This window comes from Eumetopias jubatus, unplaced genomic scaffold (genome assembly GCF_037043125.1).
Source record: "Eumetopias jubatus isolate StellerSeaLion01/CBP00866 unplaced genomic scaffold, mEumJub1_p1.0 scaffold_17, whole genome shotgun sequence".
NCBI lineage: Eukaryota > Metazoa > Chordata > Mammalia > Carnivora > Otariidae > Eumetopias > Eumetopias jubatus.
The window spans coordinates 33,380,480-33,399,649 of record NW_028274823.1 but is presented as its reverse complement, the minus strand read 5'-3'; the positions used below and the strand labels follow the sequence as shown (position 1 = coordinate 33,399,649).

The following is a 19,170-nucleotide window of genomic DNA, read 5'->3' as shown; positions in this document are numbered from 1 at the left end:
TTGAACTCTAGGTTTCTGGACCCCATACAGATCGGAATGGAACACACATCTCTGGATACTTATCTAATTCATTTAGAGATGGGGAAAAAATGCATCACTTGGAATATTTAAGGATGCTCAAGACTTCTTGTAAAAGTACTTTAATTCTCAAAGAGCTACTAAATCTCTTCTATTTACAGAATTAAGAAAATTAATGTATGAACTTTAGAGAGATACACTTTGGAGGAAATGATAGCCATCCATTAATTTCTAAAATATCTCTGTATGCTAGCATTGGATTCAGGGGCTAGCCACAGTAGGCACTGAAACATGAGGTGCGTGAGCCAAAGAACAGTTTGTCCTGCCCGGAGAAGTGTAGGAGACAAAACGGAAGAGGGCTGTGCTGTCCCCACAGCTGCGGTCAGCAAAGACTGTCTGATCGTGTGGGATTGGTCTGAGAGATTTATGAAGGCGAGTCTTCAGTCAGAAACTGAAAGAAGGGCTAGACATAACTTAGTTCAGGGGAGGCGATGAGCATAAGCTACTCAAAGGTCCAGGGGAGAGCTGGGTGTGGGGGTGGGCAGACAGCTCCACTTCCTTGTTTAAATCAGAATATTAGGCAATGGTTAGCAGGAGAAGGTAACTGAGGATAGCAAGAAACTAATGGTAATAAGCCCTGAAGCTCATAAATAAATGTTTCAATAAAATCTCTCTGATGTTTAAGGAAAAAGGTTCTTGCAATGTGGCTGAAGTAGGAAAGGCGGCAGGCAGATGGTCAAGAAAGAAGGTACCCAGACAGTAAAAGTAGGCATAGTTAAGCACTGAGGGTCTGGTTATGGTAACTGAGAAGATGGTAACAGCAGCCTTAATGATACACAAAATGTAGGTAAGGAAGACAACATGGTAACACGACTAAGGGAAATAATCTACTCGTAAAAAATTTATTCAGTACTTCAGAAATGTCAGGCCCTATATGAGCTGCCGAGATAGAGAATAAAACTGTTGATGGTTCGGGGAAGGGGGACTGGGGCACATTTTTCGTTAAGGCTGGATCACGAACTCTTTTTCAGGAAAGTCAGTCCTGTAGGAAACAGGACCTGGTCAAGGCAAGCACATAGATTCTAGCCATTGGGGGTGAAAGGTCAAATGATAAAATAAACATGTGTGTAGAATAGGCAAGCAGGAGGTATTAAGGTCCAGTGAAAATACCTGTTGCTCAAACAGTTTAACAAAGGAGTAGAAGACAAGAGCCCTAAGAGAAAAGTATATGTGTGAAGAAGGGCAGTCTGTTAGGATGCAAATCAATTTCATTTTTATGAAGAAAAAATAAGCTGCTTTACTTGTTTAAGTCTTTAACCTGACAAACAACTTGGTGGAGATTTCCAAAAGCCACTGATAACCCTCTTTATTTTTTTTAAGGTTTTATTAATTTGGGGCACCTGGGTGCCTCAGTCGTTAAGCGTCTGCCTTCAGCTCAGGTCATGATCCCAGGGTCCTGGAATCAAGACCCACATCGGGCTCCCTGCTCCGCGGGAAGCCTGCTTCTCCCTCTCCCACTCCCCCTGCTTGTGTTCCCTCTTTTGCTGTGTCTCTGTCAAATAAATAAATAAAATCTTAAAAAAAAAATGATTTTATTAATTTATTTTTAGAGGCGAGAAAGAAAGATAGAGAGAGCATGCGCATGCACACAAGCCGGGGGGGGGAGGGGACAGACTCCCACGCAGACTCCGCTAAGTGTGGAGCCCGACACAGGGCTCAATCCCATGACCCCAAGATCATGACCTGAGCTGAAGAGTCGGATGCTCAACCGGCTGAGCACCCAGGTGCCCCTGATAGTAATCTTTAAAACAGGATTACTAAAGACAAAAAGGAACCACAGGAAAAGGTACAAAGGGCAAAGATCAAAGATTTCTTGCAGATAAGATCCTAGGGAAGGCAAACGTGTGAGATGGACCCATGGATGCATGCTTGTTGCAAACTGGAGGGGACAGAGCTCTTTCACGTCATTATTAATGGAAGCCATGGCTAATGTGCAGTGACTTTTAATGCTACTTTCATTAAAACCAACTAACCAAAAAAAGAACCCAAACCTCAAAAAGCATCATACCCAGGAAAAAACAAAAGTATGGTTACTAGACCTAAGTTTCCTCATCTGGCTCCAGACACTTTTAAAAAAATTAAAGGCTGAAATTGCCATTGGATCGTGGAGAAGAGGAGAGCTGATAATCGTGGCTGACAGAAATTGAGATTTTTATTATATTTATGCTAACAGGAAGAAAAAAATCTAAGAAAGTGGGGTCCCCAGCTATAGACTACAGGTGGACAAGTCTATGCCTTTCTGCTGCAGTTCACCTAATCAAGGACACTTTGGAACAATACCACATCACTGTTGATAATGCTGTGAGAATTAGGAAGAAACAGGAAAAGCAGTAGGAAATGAAAGACCAAAATCTGAACGGATGTATACATAACAACATCAAATATGTAAAATAACACTTATGTAAATGGTAGGATCAGGGACAGCCAACGAGTTGGAAGACAATAACTTGGGGAATTCAATTTTTTTCAACTATTTTGTGAAACGAGTTGTCTTGTGATATTTACATGTTCTAGTGTGTAGTTGTATTGATGATCAAAGATACAACTGAAAAAATAATTCTGGAAATTTAGGTAAAAAACAATGTGGAAAGAAGATTCTAGAACATTCAGGGGCAACCACTAAAAATGTACAAGTTTCATAAGGCCTGGAACCATGGTTGATTTGTTTATCACAGTATCTCCAATGACTAACATACTTCTTGGTATACCATAAGTGCTCAATAAATATTTGCTGAATGAATGAAAACCAACAATAAGCACTCCTCTTTCTTTTCAATGCTTGGTAGAAATTTATTATATAAGGTAACCAAGTACAAAGAGAAGCAAGCTGCCTGAAGTCAAAGAAGCCAATGAAATAAAGATATCTAACTGTCCTGGGGTGCCTGGGTGGCTCAGTTGTTAAGCATCTGCCTTCGGCTCAGGTCATGATCCTGGGGTCCTGGGACTGAGCCCCGCATAGGGATCCCCGCTCCGCAGGAAGCTTGCTTCTCCCTCTCCCACTCCCCCTGCTTGTGCTCCCTCTCTGTCTTTCTCTGTCAAATAAATAAATAAAATCTTAAAAAAAAAAGATATCTAACTTCCCTGTCTTCAGGAAAAGGATAAACACTTAAAGTAGTAGCCATAACAGTTACTAGCACAACACCAAGTGCTAATAATTACTGGAAACGCTACATTAAATGCTTTTCCCATATTTTCTCACTGACTTCTTCCGAAAACCCTCTTAAGTAGGCACTGATATTATCTTCTTTTTTCAGATGAGGAGATTGAGGCACAAAAAGGTTAGACCTAAAGACTTTCTCCAGATTTCCCAGCTAGCAAGTGCTGAAGTTAAGGCAGTCTAGTTCTAGAGCCCTGCTCATCACCCCTCTGCTCCACGGGAATCACCTTCACAGGTCCCACACCTCTCTGCAATGGTAAGCCTCTCACCTGGGCAGCACAGATGCTGTACTGGGTAAACATGGCCTCATATAAGGCCATCAGTCCACTCTGTCCGGCGGCTGCGCAGGCTCGTGCTTCTAAGACTGGAATTGCCTGTAACACACAAATAGATATGGTGTGATTGGGAGTGAGGGAAAGAGGCCTGCTGACCAGTTACAGGGGCTGGGGAAGCAGCACTCACCATCTCTTTCAGCTGGTTCTGCCCCGAGTGCAGGGCCTGCCGGACGCTCTGAGACAGAAGGATCTCATGGCGCAAGCGTTGCTTGCCAAAGGCTACGGCTCCACTGGTCACCAGCATCATCTCTCGGCCTTGATTCTGGAGCACTGACACCTGACATTGAGGAAGGAAAAGGCATGAGTCACTGTATCATCTCTTTCCTCTCTTCACAAGAGACTCAGGTAGGGTAGATGACTGAGTGGATCCCAAATGCCGGTTTATGGACCAGCACTAGGCTGGCTCTGGAAGAATCACCCAGGTTGCCTGGTAAAAATACAGATCCCTACATGCTACTCAAATCTGATAAATAGAGAATAGACAGAGATCAGAATTTTGAATAAGGGGATTCTGGTGTGCAGGCAGCTTTCACATCCACAGCACTTGATGGTATCTGTGGGAGTCTATAATGCAGAAGGTCTAGCAGTTCCAGAAAAAGAAGTCTGGAGCTAAGAACTGCAATGTAAACTTAGCAGATGGCTTCTCAGGTTCTAAGGCATGATGTGGAAGACTGAGGCTCTTTCTGAGTTATACTGATCCTATGGGTCACTTTAGCTAGACCAAGGGATGCTGACCCTGTTCTGCTCTGTCTGCCCAGATACAGCTGTGGTCACTTTGTTCCCTACTTTGGACAGATCTACATTGAAAGAATCAAAGATTCAAGCTGCAAATAGAGTCCATATTCCTAATATGTCCATTCCTCTTGATGTTTGAGCCCTAGAAGCTGGCTCAGGAACTCACAAACACTTGGGATGAATCATGACTTTGAAAAATAACTTTTTATCATAGAAAATTTCATACTTGGGGCACCTGGCTGGCTCAGTCAGAGGAGCATGCGACTCCTGATCTCGGGTTGTGAGATCGAGCCCTACGCTGGGTATAGAGATTACTTAAAACGAACGAACAAACGAATGAATGAATGAATGAATAAATAACTTACTTTAAAAAATAGTAACAAATGTACCACAGGAAAAAAAAAGGAAAATTTCACGCTTAACCACAGTGTTAAGAACAGTATTATGAATCGCCATGTACCCAACACCCAGCTTCAACAACTATCTCTAATGCCAATTTCCCAGTCTCTAGTACTGCCTGTACAGTAGCCCCACCATTATTTTAATACAAATCCCAGTCCCCGGGCATATTATTTCATCTGCAAATATTTCAGCAGGAATTGCTAAAAGACAGAATATATATGCATACATCCAAAAAACCTAAAACATTTCAATAACTCCTTAACGTAAAAGATCTAATCAGTTATAACACTGCTCCAATTTTTTCAGCTTGCCAAATGACAGTGACTCCTCGAGGGGTCCAAAGATGGGGAAGTCAAATCGGAGTGTAGTTATTCTTGAGGCCTCCTCGGAGAGAGCTGGGACTCAGCCTGGGCTTCCAGGACTGAGAGCATTTGCAACTGCTGCTAAGTACACGGTGTGAAGGGTGCCCCTGGAGCTGTGCAACCAAGGGGTTCTGACGGAGAGGAGGCTCTAAGAGTGAATTCCAGGTGGGGGACAAGGAAAGGAATGAGTATGACATGCTGGTGGGCCAGGGAGGAAGTAAGCTTGAAAGCAGTAGTGGTGGTCTCACCAGGGAGAATGGGAAATAAAGTAGGTCATTCCATCAGGCAGTTACACGTCAATGAAGTCTCTCTCTTTTATAAATATCAGCAGAGTCAAATCTCACCTGCACCTGGTTTTGTAATAGTTTTACTTGAACACAGCTATGCCCATTCATTTATATATTGTCTATGGTTACTTTTGTGCTACAATGGTAGAGACAAGTGGCTGAGACAGAGACCATCTGGCCTACAAAGCCTAAAATATTTACTATTTGGACTTTCATAAAAAAAAAAAGTTTATTGATACCTGCTCTTGGCAAAGACAGGGAGTGGGATCTGTAATATGATGTTTGAAGTCTAAAACTCCCATGTCACCCCTGAAGGTCAGTTTCTTTACTGATAGTCTACAGTCAGCCCTGCTTGCTCGCATAGCCAGTGGGGCATAAAGTCCCCACTGGAAACTTCTGCTTTGAGCCCTTGCAAAGGTAAGATTCCCTGCACAGATCTCTTAGTAATTTGATCTGGAGACAGACTGTGGTCCCTGTGCAAATTAAGACATTGGAGTGCTTGTGCATAGATGTCTCTCAGACCCCCAATGCCTGCTTGCACTCTCTCTCTTGCTGCCTGGTATCCTCTGCCTTTAAATGAAAGTCTTATATGGGTATTCTCTATGGAGTCTTCTGAATCCTTTCAAATATCTGAACTTGGAAAATCTTTGCAATGATAGCTCATATTTATTTCAATATTACTGGCCTAACTAAAAAAAAAAAAGGCCTAGCAAAACAAGAACAAAAAAAGCTCAATATTCACAAACATCCATCTGGGTACTCAACCCTGGGTGCTCAACTCAACATATCAGTCAAAAATCCAGGTGCTTGAGCCCCATCCCAGAGACTGAGTGTGAAGCCTAGGAATCTCTAGGCCCCTCCAGACAATTTTAATGTGTAGCCAGGATTAAGAATCACTGATATATACAGCTCCTTCTCACTAAGAAGCCTGAGGGATGAACTGCATGAAATCAACTTTACTCCTTGACATCCCCTTTGTTTGCCCTGGGATGCTAGATCCATTGGTACCTTTATTGGAAAGGTAATTTTCAGATTGGGTTACATCTATTGTACTCAAATTATTTTTACAAGCTGATAAACCTGAACTGATGGTTAGGATGGGTTAGGGATAAAATCAGGGTTGAAAAAAACCAAACAAACCTGAACTGACAGTTTAAAAACTCCATATTATTTTTGTTCCCCAGAATCTTCCATCTTGGCAATTACCTGCTCAACAATAGATGCGAGGCGCCCCAGGGCAAGGCCACACTCATCCCCCCGGGTTACTACAGCACTTCCAAGTTTCACCACGATTCTCTTGGCATGCTTCAGCTCACTGCGGTGGGCAAAAGACTTGCCATGTGTACGACTGAGGGGTACAGTGATAAAGGGGATGTTGCTCCAAGAACGAACATGTCTGATGGCTGAAGGCTGGACACGATCTGTAGCTCCCAAAGTCAAATACAAGAAAAAAGAAAAATATTTAATATAAATTTCTCATTAAAAAGATACACATAGGTATATATACACAATGGAATATTATGCAGCCATTAAAAGGAATGAGATCTTGCCACTTGCAATGACGTGGATGGAACTGGAGGGTGTTATGCTGAGTGAAATAAGTCAATCGGAGAAAGACATGTATCATATGACCTCACTGATATGAGGAATTCTTAATCTCAGGAAACAAACTGAGGGTTGCTGGAGTGGTGGGGGGTGGGAGGGATGGGGTGGCTGGGTGATAGACATTGGGTAGGGTATGTGCTATGGTGAGCGCTGTGAATTGTGCAAGACTGTTGAATCACAGATCTATACTTCTGAAACAAATAATGCAAGATATGTTAAGAAAAAAGAAAAAGCAGCAGATAGCAGGAGGGGAAGAATGAAGGGGAGTGAGTCGGAGGGGGAGACGAACCATTAGAGACGATGGACTCTGAAAAACAAACTGAGCGTTCTAGAGGGGAAGGGGGTGGGGGGATGGGTTAGCCTGGTGATGGGTATTAAAGAGGGCACGTTCTGTGTGGAGCACTGGGTGTTATGCACAAACAATGAATCATGGAACACTACATCAAAAACTAATGATGTAATGTATGGTGATTAACATTACAATAAAAAATTTAAAAAATTAAAAAATAAAAAGATACACATATAATATTAACCAGTTTAGCCGAAAAATAGTTTTATCATTTTTAACTGACTAAAACCAGTAAATCAAAAGCCAGTATATCCAGCATGTTCTTATTCTAGTATTACACCCAGTACACAGGTCCCAGATACACTCAAACACTGTGAAGAGTTAAACAAAACAATCTTTCCTCAAGACAAGTTGGCAAAATATATCAAAAGTCTTAAAAATGTTCACGTCTTTTGATCCAGTAATTCTTTGTTCGGAAATTTATTCTAAGAAACTAATTAGAGATGGAAACAAAAAGATTTATCAGAAGGCTGTTCATCAGTGTTATTTATAACAGGAAAAATCACAGAGTAAATATCCAAAAAAGGCAGGATTAACTTTTTCATAATTTTTAATAACACAGGAAAATGCTCATGTTAAGTTTCCTATGTGTCTAAATGCACAGAAAAAAGATGAAAATAAATCAAAATGTTAATGTTTCATTGTGATTAATGAAATCACAAGTAATTTCAATTTTCTTCCTTATTCTTGTCTATGTCTTCGAAATTTAAGTAATAAAAATACACTGCTTTTATCATCAAAAAAAATGTGCTTTTAAAGAAACCACACCACTATAAAAAGTGAGCCTGACTAACAAAGACAATAAACAGCGAAGTAATTGGTATGAGTAGTAAAAAATCATAACTAATCCACCTACAAATTTTCTCTGACATGATAGCATGATTCCAGATCTCTGTTAACAATGGTTAAAAAAACGGGATAGCTTTCTGAAGGACAAGGAATGTTGGAGTCCGATACTTTCAATCCTTTTGGATATCTACCTCTAAGCAATCCTTTCCTGATTCTTTTTTCTTGCAATACTATACAGGATTTCTAAGGAAGCAAATATTATCTATGTATATATACCCACACATACACACACACACACTCACATATAGGTATACATAGTCTTGATTAAAAAGTACATAAAGCCTAAAGTAAAACAGTAGAAGCTGAATGTCAGCCACTTCTCAAGGGTCCAACTCCTCCTTCTGGCTGCTTACTAATTATGCATTAGCCCTTTCTCTCACAAATGAAGACTTTTCTACTTTGAGCAGGGCACACCACCACCAGTCAAAAGACTACATTTCTCAGACTCTTTGTGCAGCTAGGCATGGGACTTAAGTTCTGGTTAGTGATATACATGTGAAAATGTTACGTGGGACTTCTAAGAATTTCATTCAAAAGAGAAGTGCTTCCTTCTTCCCTTCCTTCTTCCCTTCATCCATCCTGCTGCTTAGAACATGGGTATGAGGCAGGAGCTCAAACAATTTTAGACTACAAGGAAAACATCAAGAACTTTGGAGTAACAAGAAAGGAGGAGTGTGGAGGCCTAATGATTTCACAGAGCTATTCTGAAAGCCCTGGACTGCCTCCCTTCTTAGAGAACCCCAGGTTCCTTTTAAAAGAGAGAGAGAGGGGTGCTTGGCTGGCTCCATGGGTAGGGCATGCAACTCCTGATCTCAGGGCTGTGGGTTTGAGCCCCACACTGGGTGTAGAGATTACTTAAAAATAAAAATCTTTTTAAAAAAGAGAGAGAAATAGACTTCTATCCTGTTTGAGCCATTATTATTTTGGAGTTTATTACACACACCTGACCTAATTGTAACTGATACAGCAGAAAGAGTGCCCAGGCAGAGGGGCAGGTGAGGCCTTGCTAATGGATGGTCTCACTCACAACAAATGGACCTTCTCTTGGAGGGATTCCCTGATTGCAAGAAGCAAGTCAAGATGAGTATCAGGTCTTCAGCGGGACCAAACTTTAGGTACTTCCTCCTCAAAGAGTTCTCTATGTGTCATTACAGGCAATTAATAAATATTTGAATGAATCACTATAGTAATCATTCCAAGCCACTATTCTACACTGGTACTATTGCAGAGTAACTTCCTCCACTCAAATCAACCATTATCACCTCCCTTTATATTTACAGACAGATTTCCCAGATTTCTCTAGAGCCACTACCTCTAACTCCTGACCACTAACTCCTCTAACTATAATGTAGCTTCTATTGTTTTCTCTATGCTGTAACAATGGAGGGTAAAGTGAGCAGAATCTTATTCTCATGGACCAGAAGATCATTGTGTGTTCTCCTCCCTGCCTCCTTCACACACAAATCTTAGAATGAGTATTTTTTTCCTTTAAATTTTTTTATTGTTATGTTAATCACCATACATTACATCATTAGTTTTTGATGTAGTGTTCCATGATTCATTGTTTGCGTATAACACCCAGTGCTCCACGCAGAACGTGCCCTCCTTAATACCCATCACCAGGCTAACCCATCCCCCCACCCCCCTCCTCTCTTAGAATGAATATTTTTAATGAAGCAGTAAAGAGTCCTTTTTTCCCTCTCTTAAATGACCACTTTAAAAAGTGATTATGGGGCACCTGGGTGGCTCAGATGGTTAAGCGTCTGCCTGCGGCTCAGGTCATGATCCCGGGGTCCTGGGATCAAGTCCCGCATCGGGCTCCCTGCTCCTTGGGAGCCTGCTTCTCCCTCTGCTTCTCTCTCTCTCTCTCTCTCTGTCTCTCATGAATAAATAAATAAAATATTTTAAAAAAATAAAAATAAAAATAAAGTGATTATGTTTCAGGTTTGTGGAGATACAAGGATGATATGGTCTTTTTTTCACAACAGGCTTGCAGTCCAGTTCCTTGCACAAAGTCAGTCCATCATCTGGGATGGAACTGGGACCTGGCACCCTTGCTGGACCCACAAATGGGCTGTCTCTTCCTGCTGGGGGAATCCCAGGGACTACCCGGCTGGTTTGTTGTTGGGGCTAAGTTCTGTGGAGAGTTCCCTTTCTTCAGTAAGTTCATCAGTCTTCAGTGATATTATTATAAGCAATATATACACCTCAGTCTAAGCTTAAAAGTTATGTACATAGTAATTCTGGCCTCACTGACCTGATAGAAAGAGGGGTGGTAGAGGGAGAGACTTACTCCCCTAGGGTTTGGACCTGGGATCTTGGTGGCTATTTGCAAAGCTCAGAGCTACACCTAAGTACCAAGTATCCCTTTGATAGCTGTCAGGACCAGGCCTGATAGCCATTTTTCTTTCCTGTCCCTGCAGGCCTTGTCCTGTCCTGGAGAGTGCTAAGCATGGGTGGAGCAGAGTAAGACACAGATAGTGGCAAGTATGTCAGTCCAGGTGATCAAATGGCAGAAACCAATCAGAATCTAGCAGGCCAAGTTAGCATGAAATAGGCTCCTGATCCACAGTCTTTATCAGCAAAGATACCAACACACCTGGGTGCCAGGCAGTCAAGGGTCATTCTGGCTATAGGCAAATGGATAACAGCAGATCAGGGCTGACAAGGTTCAAGAGGAAACAACTATGAATAAGGTTTCAAACAAGTAAAGGATCAGTTACATCCAGTGGATTCCAGCACCAGGTAGAGTTCTATGGGATCCAGCGCTTTTTGGGCTTCCTGTTCAACAATGCTGAGAACCTGTATTACTCCCAGATTGATCCTATCTTTCTTGGGGGCATTTTTTTTTTTTAATGTTTTACAGTGTTTCATACTTTTTAGAGTCCATATTGAGGACTGAGAAGGCCTTGATTAGTTAGGAAAAAACCAAGGCTTCTGGAGGGGCAATCTCTTCCCATCTTCTAGGGAACCTTTAGGCTCTAAGTCCCACAGAAAAGCCATCTCCTCCTGGTTAGTATGAGAGGTATGTATGTGAGAAAAGGGTTGTCCATATTCCTCAAAAATGCCATGCACCGTACTCCAAAGGAGAAGTCTGTTACCTTTTCAGCATCAGAGTCCTTATGCTCAGCAATCAATGAGCCTGTGTTCCAGGCCTGAACAAGAGAGGACCCTGACAGGATTTCTATCTCCCTTCCTGGCCTTCCATTTCCTTCTGTGTTTATATGTATATGCTTTCTCACTTGGCCTTTCTAAGGCTCCAGAATCCAGAGAAATCTGGATACAAAAATTGAAAAATCTAGAGAAAAGATCAGAAAATACCTCTTTCTGTGAATGAGACTAATAAGAATAAACAATAACAATAAAAATACTGAATACTTACTATATACTAAGAGCTGCGTTAGGTATTCACACATCTTTTACAGAGGCAGAGGATATACAAAAGGACAGGTGTAGGTTCTGGAAATAGACTATCTGGGTTGGAATCTCAATCCTCTGCTTATTTGCTGTTACCTTACCTATCTCATAAGGCAAAATTAATTGATGCATGAACAAAAATTGGCACAAAATAAACACTCAATAAATATTAGCTGATATTATAGAAAAAAAAAAGTGTCCACTATTGCTGTCATCATACTGAATTCTCATGACTTAAGTCTCATGAGTTAGGTATGAGTTAGCTGGTGTTATTATTAGACTCATTTTATAAATAAGGAAACTGAGGCCAGAGAAGCTGAGTAACTTGCTAACATTACCAGACTGCAAAAATGGCCACAATACTTTGAAGCTTCTTCCACCAACAGGTAGAATCTGTTCTCCCACCCCTTGAATCTGGGCCAGCCCTATGACTTCTTTTAACTAATAAAATGTAGCAGAAGTAACACTGCATAAATTCTGAGCTTAGGTCTCAAGAGGCCTTGTGGCTTCCATGCATGCTCTATTTGGGAACCCCGAAAGCATCCTATGAAGCAGCCATGTTTATTCTGCTGGAGGATGAGAGACCACATGGAACAGAGATGATCCATCATCCCAGCAGAGGTCGCCCAGCCCTCAACAATCAGCCCTGAGCCAAAGAGTTCTGACACAAACACATAACCACTGTGCAGCTGAGCCCGGTCCAACATAAAATTGTTACCTAAATCTATAGTTGTTTTAAGTCACTAAAGTTACTTAGTAAGTAAGTAGCACAGCTAATTTTAAAACCCAGAGCCCCTGGCTCCGGACCTTGATCTTTTCTCTCTTATATTCTTTATGTGAATGGGAAATAGAAATTTTTGGAAATGGAGATTTTTTTCTATTATGATGATGATGATAAGCTTCATTAGTTGATAAGCAAATTCTCTTACAATAAGGTCTGGAGACAGACTATTGGTAAGATTTAATTGCTATCAAGGAGACAGCCACTCAAAACATGATACACAGCCTTTCAACAAATGCTGCTGGAATAACTAGATGTCCACAGGCAAAACCATGAACTTTGACCTAAACCCTACGCCTTATACAAAAATTAACTCAAAATGGATCACACACTTAAATGTAAAATGTAAAGCTATAAAACTTTTAGAAAAAAACATAGGAGGAAATCTTCAGGATGTAGGGCTATACAAAGCTCTTAGACTTGACCCCAAATGTACAATCAATGAAAGAAAATATTGATAAATGGGATGTCATCAAAATAAGAAAACTTTCCTCTGTGAAAAATCCTGTTAAAGGAATGAAATGATAAGCTATAAATTGGGAGAAAATACTTTCAAACCACATATCTGTAAAGGACTAGTATTTATTTATTTATTTATTCATTTATTTTTAAAGATTTTATTTATTTGACAGAGAGAGACACAACGAGAGAGGGAACACAAGCAGGGGGAGTGAGAGAGGGAGAAGCAGGCTTCCCGCCGAGCAGGGAGCCCGATATGGGGCTCGAACCCAGGACCCCGGGATCATGACCTGAGCCGAAGGCAGACGCCCAACGACTGAGCCACCCAGGCTCCCCTGTAAAGTACTAGTATTTAGAAGAGGAAGAACTCTAAAAATCCAAAGGTTAAAAAAAACAAACAATCTAATTAAAAATGAGAAAGAGACATTTCACTAAAGAGGATATAAAGATGGCCAACTAGCACAGGAAAAGATGTTCAACATTATTAGCCATTAGGGAAAAGCAAGTTAAAACCACATCGAGGTATCACTACACACTTATCACAATGTCTAAAATCAAAGAGTGACAACATCAAATGTTGATGAGGATGAAGTGAAAGCGGACTGCTCATACACCGCTGGGGTGAATGTAAAATGGTACAGCCATTCTGCAAAAACAGTTTGGTAGTTTCTTATATAACTAAACATGCAACTGCCATATGATCCAGCAACTGAACTTCTTGGGCATTTATCCCAGAGAAATGCAAACTTTGTCCACACAAAATCCTATACACAAATGCTCATAGCAACCTTATTCATACCAGTAAGAAATAAACAACCAGATGTCGTTCAATGGGTCAATAGTTACATTAACTGTGGTATACCCAGTAATAAAAAGGAACTAACCAAGGGTGCCTGGGTGGCTCAGCTGGTTAAGTGACTGCCTTCGGCTCAGGTCATGATCCTGGAGTCCCGGGATCGAGTCCCGCATCAGGCTCCCTGCTCAGCGGGGAGTCTGCTTCTCCCTCTGACCCTCCCCCCTCTCATGCTCTATCTCATTCTCTCAAATAAATAAATAAAATCTTAAAAAAAAAAAAGGAACCAACCGATACACACAACAACTTGGATGAATCTCCAGAGAATTATGCTGAGTAAAAACACCCAAACCCAAAGATCACATACTGTATAACTTCATTTATATAACATTTTTTGAAATGACAAAATCATAGAAATGGAGAACAGATTAGTGGTTGCCAGGGTTAGGAATGGGGAGGAGGGGGACAGCCATAAAAGAGAAAAGTGAAGGATCTTGTAGTAGTAGAAATGTCCTTATCTTGACTATATCAATGTCAATATCTGGATTGAGAAACTGGAAAAACATGTAAAGGGCATAAGAAATCTCTCTGTATTAGTTCCTACTATAGCACATGAATCTATAATGGTCTCAAAATTAAAACTAACTACAATAAAAATGAACAAAAATAGCCTGTAAAAAACTGGGAAAACAAATATAGGTAACATATTACTTGAAAAATTTTTAAATTTTAAATTAATTAGGCTTACAAAAAGCTGTACAAAATTAATGTGTACAACCTGATGATTCTGTAAGCATACACCTGTGAAACCATCACCATAGTTGATGCCATAAAGCTATCACCTCCAGAAGTTTCACTTTATTGATAAATACAAACACTCAGAACATTTCACCACTGGCTGGAAGCAAGGCTTCCCTTGCTTACTGTCTTTGTCCGATTCTGCCAAATTATGTTTTTTTCTCCTTTAAAACCTTGCTTGAAACACACTTCCAAACTTCCCACATCCTTCTAAGTTTCCTATGGTACATACGAGATCTGGAGAGGGCTGTGGATTGGACCCAGGGCAGGAGACGCTGGCGGAAGGGCTGGGACCCGGAGCAGTAGACTTGACTCAACATGCTGCGATGTAGTCAATGATCAAAGTATCTGTAGAATGCATTTTTAAAAGATGAAAATGAAAATAACAGGCAATTAACTTTATTTTCTTCCACTTCCTCATACTCTCAGAGTAAAAGCTTGACTCTTCTGCTCCAAACTCCTTTGTATTAGGGACACTCCCACCTGCTCTGTATATAGAAAAGAGAGAGACAAGAAATGGCTCCTTCCAGGTCCCACCTCTATCCTTCCTTTCCTAGGACCTCCTTAGTTTTTATGCAAGCAAATGGCAATTAAGGATTATAAATATTCCAAGTGACAAAAAAGTTAAAGTATGATGTTTCTGTATGGATATTAAATCTTCACTACAATTCCTACACCATTAGGGAGTCTCAAACAAATCAAAAACAGATCCAACATCCAATAAGCAGCCATCTCCACCTTCCTGCTATCACCTCCCCAAAGACGTCTGAAAACCACATATTTGAAATGTCTGACCCAGGCTGACACAAGAATGGAAAGGCCAGAGGCTACTGTCATCTTTCTTCTTGCTGCCCACAGGAATCTAAAGCACACTCTTGCATGCCTGGAAGGAGTGAAATGCCTGCAAATGGTTGGCATCTTAAATGACTATAGGCATATCCCACAGAGGATGAGTACATGGCTAAAAACCCGAGCTGGGAATATGGTGGTTATGGGCATTTTCTGGCCCTGGGTCAAACTTGAGGCTTTAGATAAAGAATAGTTTATTTCACAAAAAGGTAGGGGGTTCCCTCCTATATATACATGGAGAATAAGCCATTCATTATTGCAGCTCTCATGCTACAGGGAAATTGCTGTTTTCACAAGATAAGAAAAACACTGCACCCTCTTTGCTTGCAAGCTTCTTTTTAACTTTTGCTCTATGGATTGGTGAATATATTCCAACCCTCTTAAATGTGTCTCAAAAGACTAGCAGTTAGCCCCATAGTGAAGAGAAACAAGGAGTGGCATGATGGCTCTTCAATTTATATTGCACAAAGGCACAGAAAGGGGAGAGAAGAGATTGGCAGGATACATCTGCTGTAAAAGATATGTATCCAATAGGCAACAGAAAGTGTTAAGTGCTGTCTTTGTTGACTTGAGTTTGTGACAGTCTGGAAGATCCCAAGAGAAAATTATCTGCATAACATTTAAGGAGGACATAAGCCCATGGTCTTTGTGTGCTGCTTATATACATTCCTTCAGTAATTGTTTTTGTTTATTTTTTAAGGATTTTATTTATTTGTCAGAGAGAAGGCGAGAGAGAGAGAGAGAGCTCGTGTGCACAAGCAGGGGGAGCAGCAGAGGGAGAGGGAGAAGCAGGCTCCCCGCTGAGCAAGGAGCCAGATGCGGGACTCGATCCCAGCACCCCGGGATCACGACCTGAGCCAAAGGCAGATGCTTAACCGACAGAGGCACCCAGGCATCCCTCCTTCAGTAATTGTTGCTAAGCAATTATTCACATATGAATTCTCTAACAGGAATGCCAAGAGGGTAAAAGAATCAAATTGTGACACTAAAATTCTAGTTCTGTCTCCTTCATGAAAACTTTCTCAGCAGCTCTAGCATTCAAAGTTGGATATAATCCTATAGGTTAGCTTTTAACTGGTTTATGTGTTACTGTAGCTTTTTCCACCTGGATTATAAATTTCCTACTGACAGCATAGTACACTGGAGAGGGAACATGGATTGTGGAGTCGGACAGACTGGGGTTTCAGCTCTGGGCTTGCTACACTAGCGGTGTACCTTTTGGAAGGTTACTGAATCTTTCAAAGCCTCAGTTTCGTCTTTTGTAAATCAGGGACGGTAACAGGAAGAACCTCTCGGGATTGTGAGAATTAAATGAGACAATGCATGGAATCTTGGGTACAACAGATGCTCAACAAATGTCAGCTGTGCTTCTTTTAGGCACTAATGATGTCCTACAACTTTCTATTTCCTTCAGAATGTGTCACAGGCATAAGAATTCAATAAATATTCTCTGATGGATATAATCACGAAATATACTTGATTGCTTACCTCTCTCTTATCTAAGTGAAAGCTCTGAATGTTCAAGGTCACTAACTTGTCAGGTTCAAGACCGACCTAGAAACCAAGCCTTCCTGCCCTCCCCCCTATACCACACCTCTGATTGACTGCAATGAATGGTTCTCCTGCCAGAGTTTATTATGCTCTCAAAAAGCAGACAGCTGATTCCAGGGACCAAAGGGTATGTGTATGTCTAGACTCAAGTGCCGTCGGTTAAAAAAAAGTTTCCATGTTTTGACTCAGGCCATTTCTCAAGTACCTCTTTTACTCGTCTTAAACAGAATGCCTTTATCTTACTGATTTGGACAAAGAACTGAACTTTAGTCCCAACAAACTTCACCCAGAAACACAGGCTTGGTATATGGTTCACTACTCAAAGACAAAGACGGTGTGATAAATCTCGCCGCCTCAGAGAGAAGGGAATAATGATGGGGGGCGGGGGAGTCTAGGTGCTCCCTGCTGTGCCACGGAGGTACTACTACTCACAGACCGTGTGCCACACTGCAAAGGGCGGTCGTGAGCGAACTCCCCCGCTGCTGGGGGCCTGGTTTTTGAAAGAGAGGGTCACGAAAGCCCAGGGGGCGTGGGGAAGCGCAGGGGACCACACACAGGCTGCTGAGAGTCGGCGTGTGGCCGGTTATAAACCGGGATACATCACCAGCAGCGAGGCAGATGCACTGGAAGCTGACTCTGGACTCCCGGAGAGGGGTCCGCTGAGCCCTGAGGCCTCCACCTGGACGTAACCAAGGGCGGCCGCAGAAGTCAGGGGCCCCAAGCCCCTCGGACCCTGGAGCCTCCCCGCCCGGGCGTATGGGACCACAAGGGCGGCCAGGGCGACCTGGGCCGCCCAGCCGGCCGCCACCGGTCGCCGCGAGCCTCCCGCCCGGCCGGCCCCCCAGCAACCCCCGGGGTCGCCCGCGGGCCAGCGTGCACCCCCTCCTCCGCCGCGGCCCGCGCGCCCCATTAGCCCCCGCGGAAGCGCCGGCGCCGCGCCATCCCCGCTGCGTACCTGCTTCACGCCGCCGCCCGACCTCACTGCCCTGGCCCGCCGCCTCGTCCGCACTCCACGCCGGGCCGATTCTGGCGCCGGCTTACTCTCCTTTTTCTTCCGTCCACGTCCCGCAAGATGACGTTACGTCAGCGGCGTTGGTGTAAACGCAGGCCGCGGAGCCTCCGCTGTTGACGTGGGGCGAAGGGCCGAGCCGGAGCTACGCCGCGGCAACAGCGTAGGCGCCTTGGAGAATCTGGTCTGAGCTCCACGTGGCGGGCCCCGCCCGCCCAGTCCCGGGCAGACGCAGGGAGGCGGGGCTCGACATCTGGGGGTGCACGTCCACGTCCCGCTAGGGGATAGGGGCCCCACCAGGCTTCACGGGGAGGCGGGAAATATCCCTAGCTCCCGTAGGTGCTGGTAGATTCCATAAGGTGTGTCTGTCAGTATTGAGCATTATATCCCAGGCGCGCCTCAGAAATAGGTTGGTGCAACTTGCACATACTTGTATTTACAGAATCTACACTTTCGGCAGATTTCTGCTGTTTAAATGCGAAAATTTTGTCACTGCGATAAAATGATTTACCCCCTAGTCGTCTGGAGGTTTCCCCAAAGGTCCCAGCCCAACTCTTGTTCGGCAAGCACATTGGTGAGAGTATTGCATTTAAAAATAGTTGTATTAAAAAAAAAAGTTGTATTTAATCCCTGACAATTGAAACTATTCCAAATGTGATTGCAGATCCACCCTTAAAATTAGAACTCAGAGTCTCCTCCCTCTTTCCTACTTGTATTTTCCTCAGAGGGCACGTTTTGTATAGGCACAGGCAGGGCTGAGCAAGTGTGGGGGCGGGGAGCTGCACAGCACTTGACTGGAGGTCAGTGACAAAGTGTCTTCCTCTTCTTGAGAACATTGCTGGGCCTTCTTATTCATTTCCTCATTCATTAACATTGCCTACTTTACGTGCCAGGCATTCCCTAGATGTGGAGGAAGACATCATCCCTTCCCTAAATGAATTCACAGCCTTATGGGAGAGACAGATATGTGAGCAAATGATTACAATGCAATACGATTAATGCTAGAGGAAGGGGTGCCTAGGGATTCAGGCAAGGCTTTAAAAAGAGAGTAGACATTTGAATTGTACTTTGAAGGACAAAAAATAAGTCGTTCACCTAGAAATGGGAAACAGGATCATATGAGGAAGAGAAGATGCAATAAGCAAAGACATCAGATGGTCCTAGGAGAAGAGGCTGCATGCGGGACATGACAGGAGAGGTGTTTGGTGGGGGGCCACCTTGCAAGAGGATTTCTGTGCCACACCAAAGAGCTTGAAATTTGTCAACCTCAAAGATAGAGAACCATGACTTTTAAGTACTGGAATGGCACAATGATGAGATTTGTGTGTCTGAAATCAGTTAAGAAGGGTAGAAG

General features: G+C 42.7%; 1 protein-coding gene across 4 annotated transcripts in view; it reads right to left on the bottom strand.

Moving 5' to 3' along the window:
* Window positions 1-17,889, bottom strand: part of ALDH18A1 (aldehyde dehydrogenase 18 family member A1) — a 39,214-nt gene extending 21,325 nt beyond the window's left edge. For all 4 annotated transcript variants that reach the window (XM_028098832.2, XM_028098834.2, XM_028098833.2 and 1 more), the window contains exons 1-5: window positions 17,763-17,889; window positions 14,640-14,755; window positions 6,563-6,777; window positions 3,698-3,847; window positions 3,505-3,609 (exon numbers count right to left, since the gene is read on the bottom strand). In XM_028098832.2, coding sequence (XP_027954633.2) covers window positions 3,505-3,609; window positions 3,698-3,847; window positions 6,563-6,777; window positions 14,640-14,727 — 558 coding nt within the window. In that variant the 5' untranslated portion in view covers window positions 14,728-14,755; window positions 17,763-17,889. The remainder of the gene's footprint in view (window positions 1-3,504; window positions 3,610-3,697; window positions 3,848-6,562; window positions 6,778-14,639; window positions 14,756-17,762) is intronic.
* Between the last annotated feature and the right edge of the window lie 1,281 nt (window positions 17,890-19,170).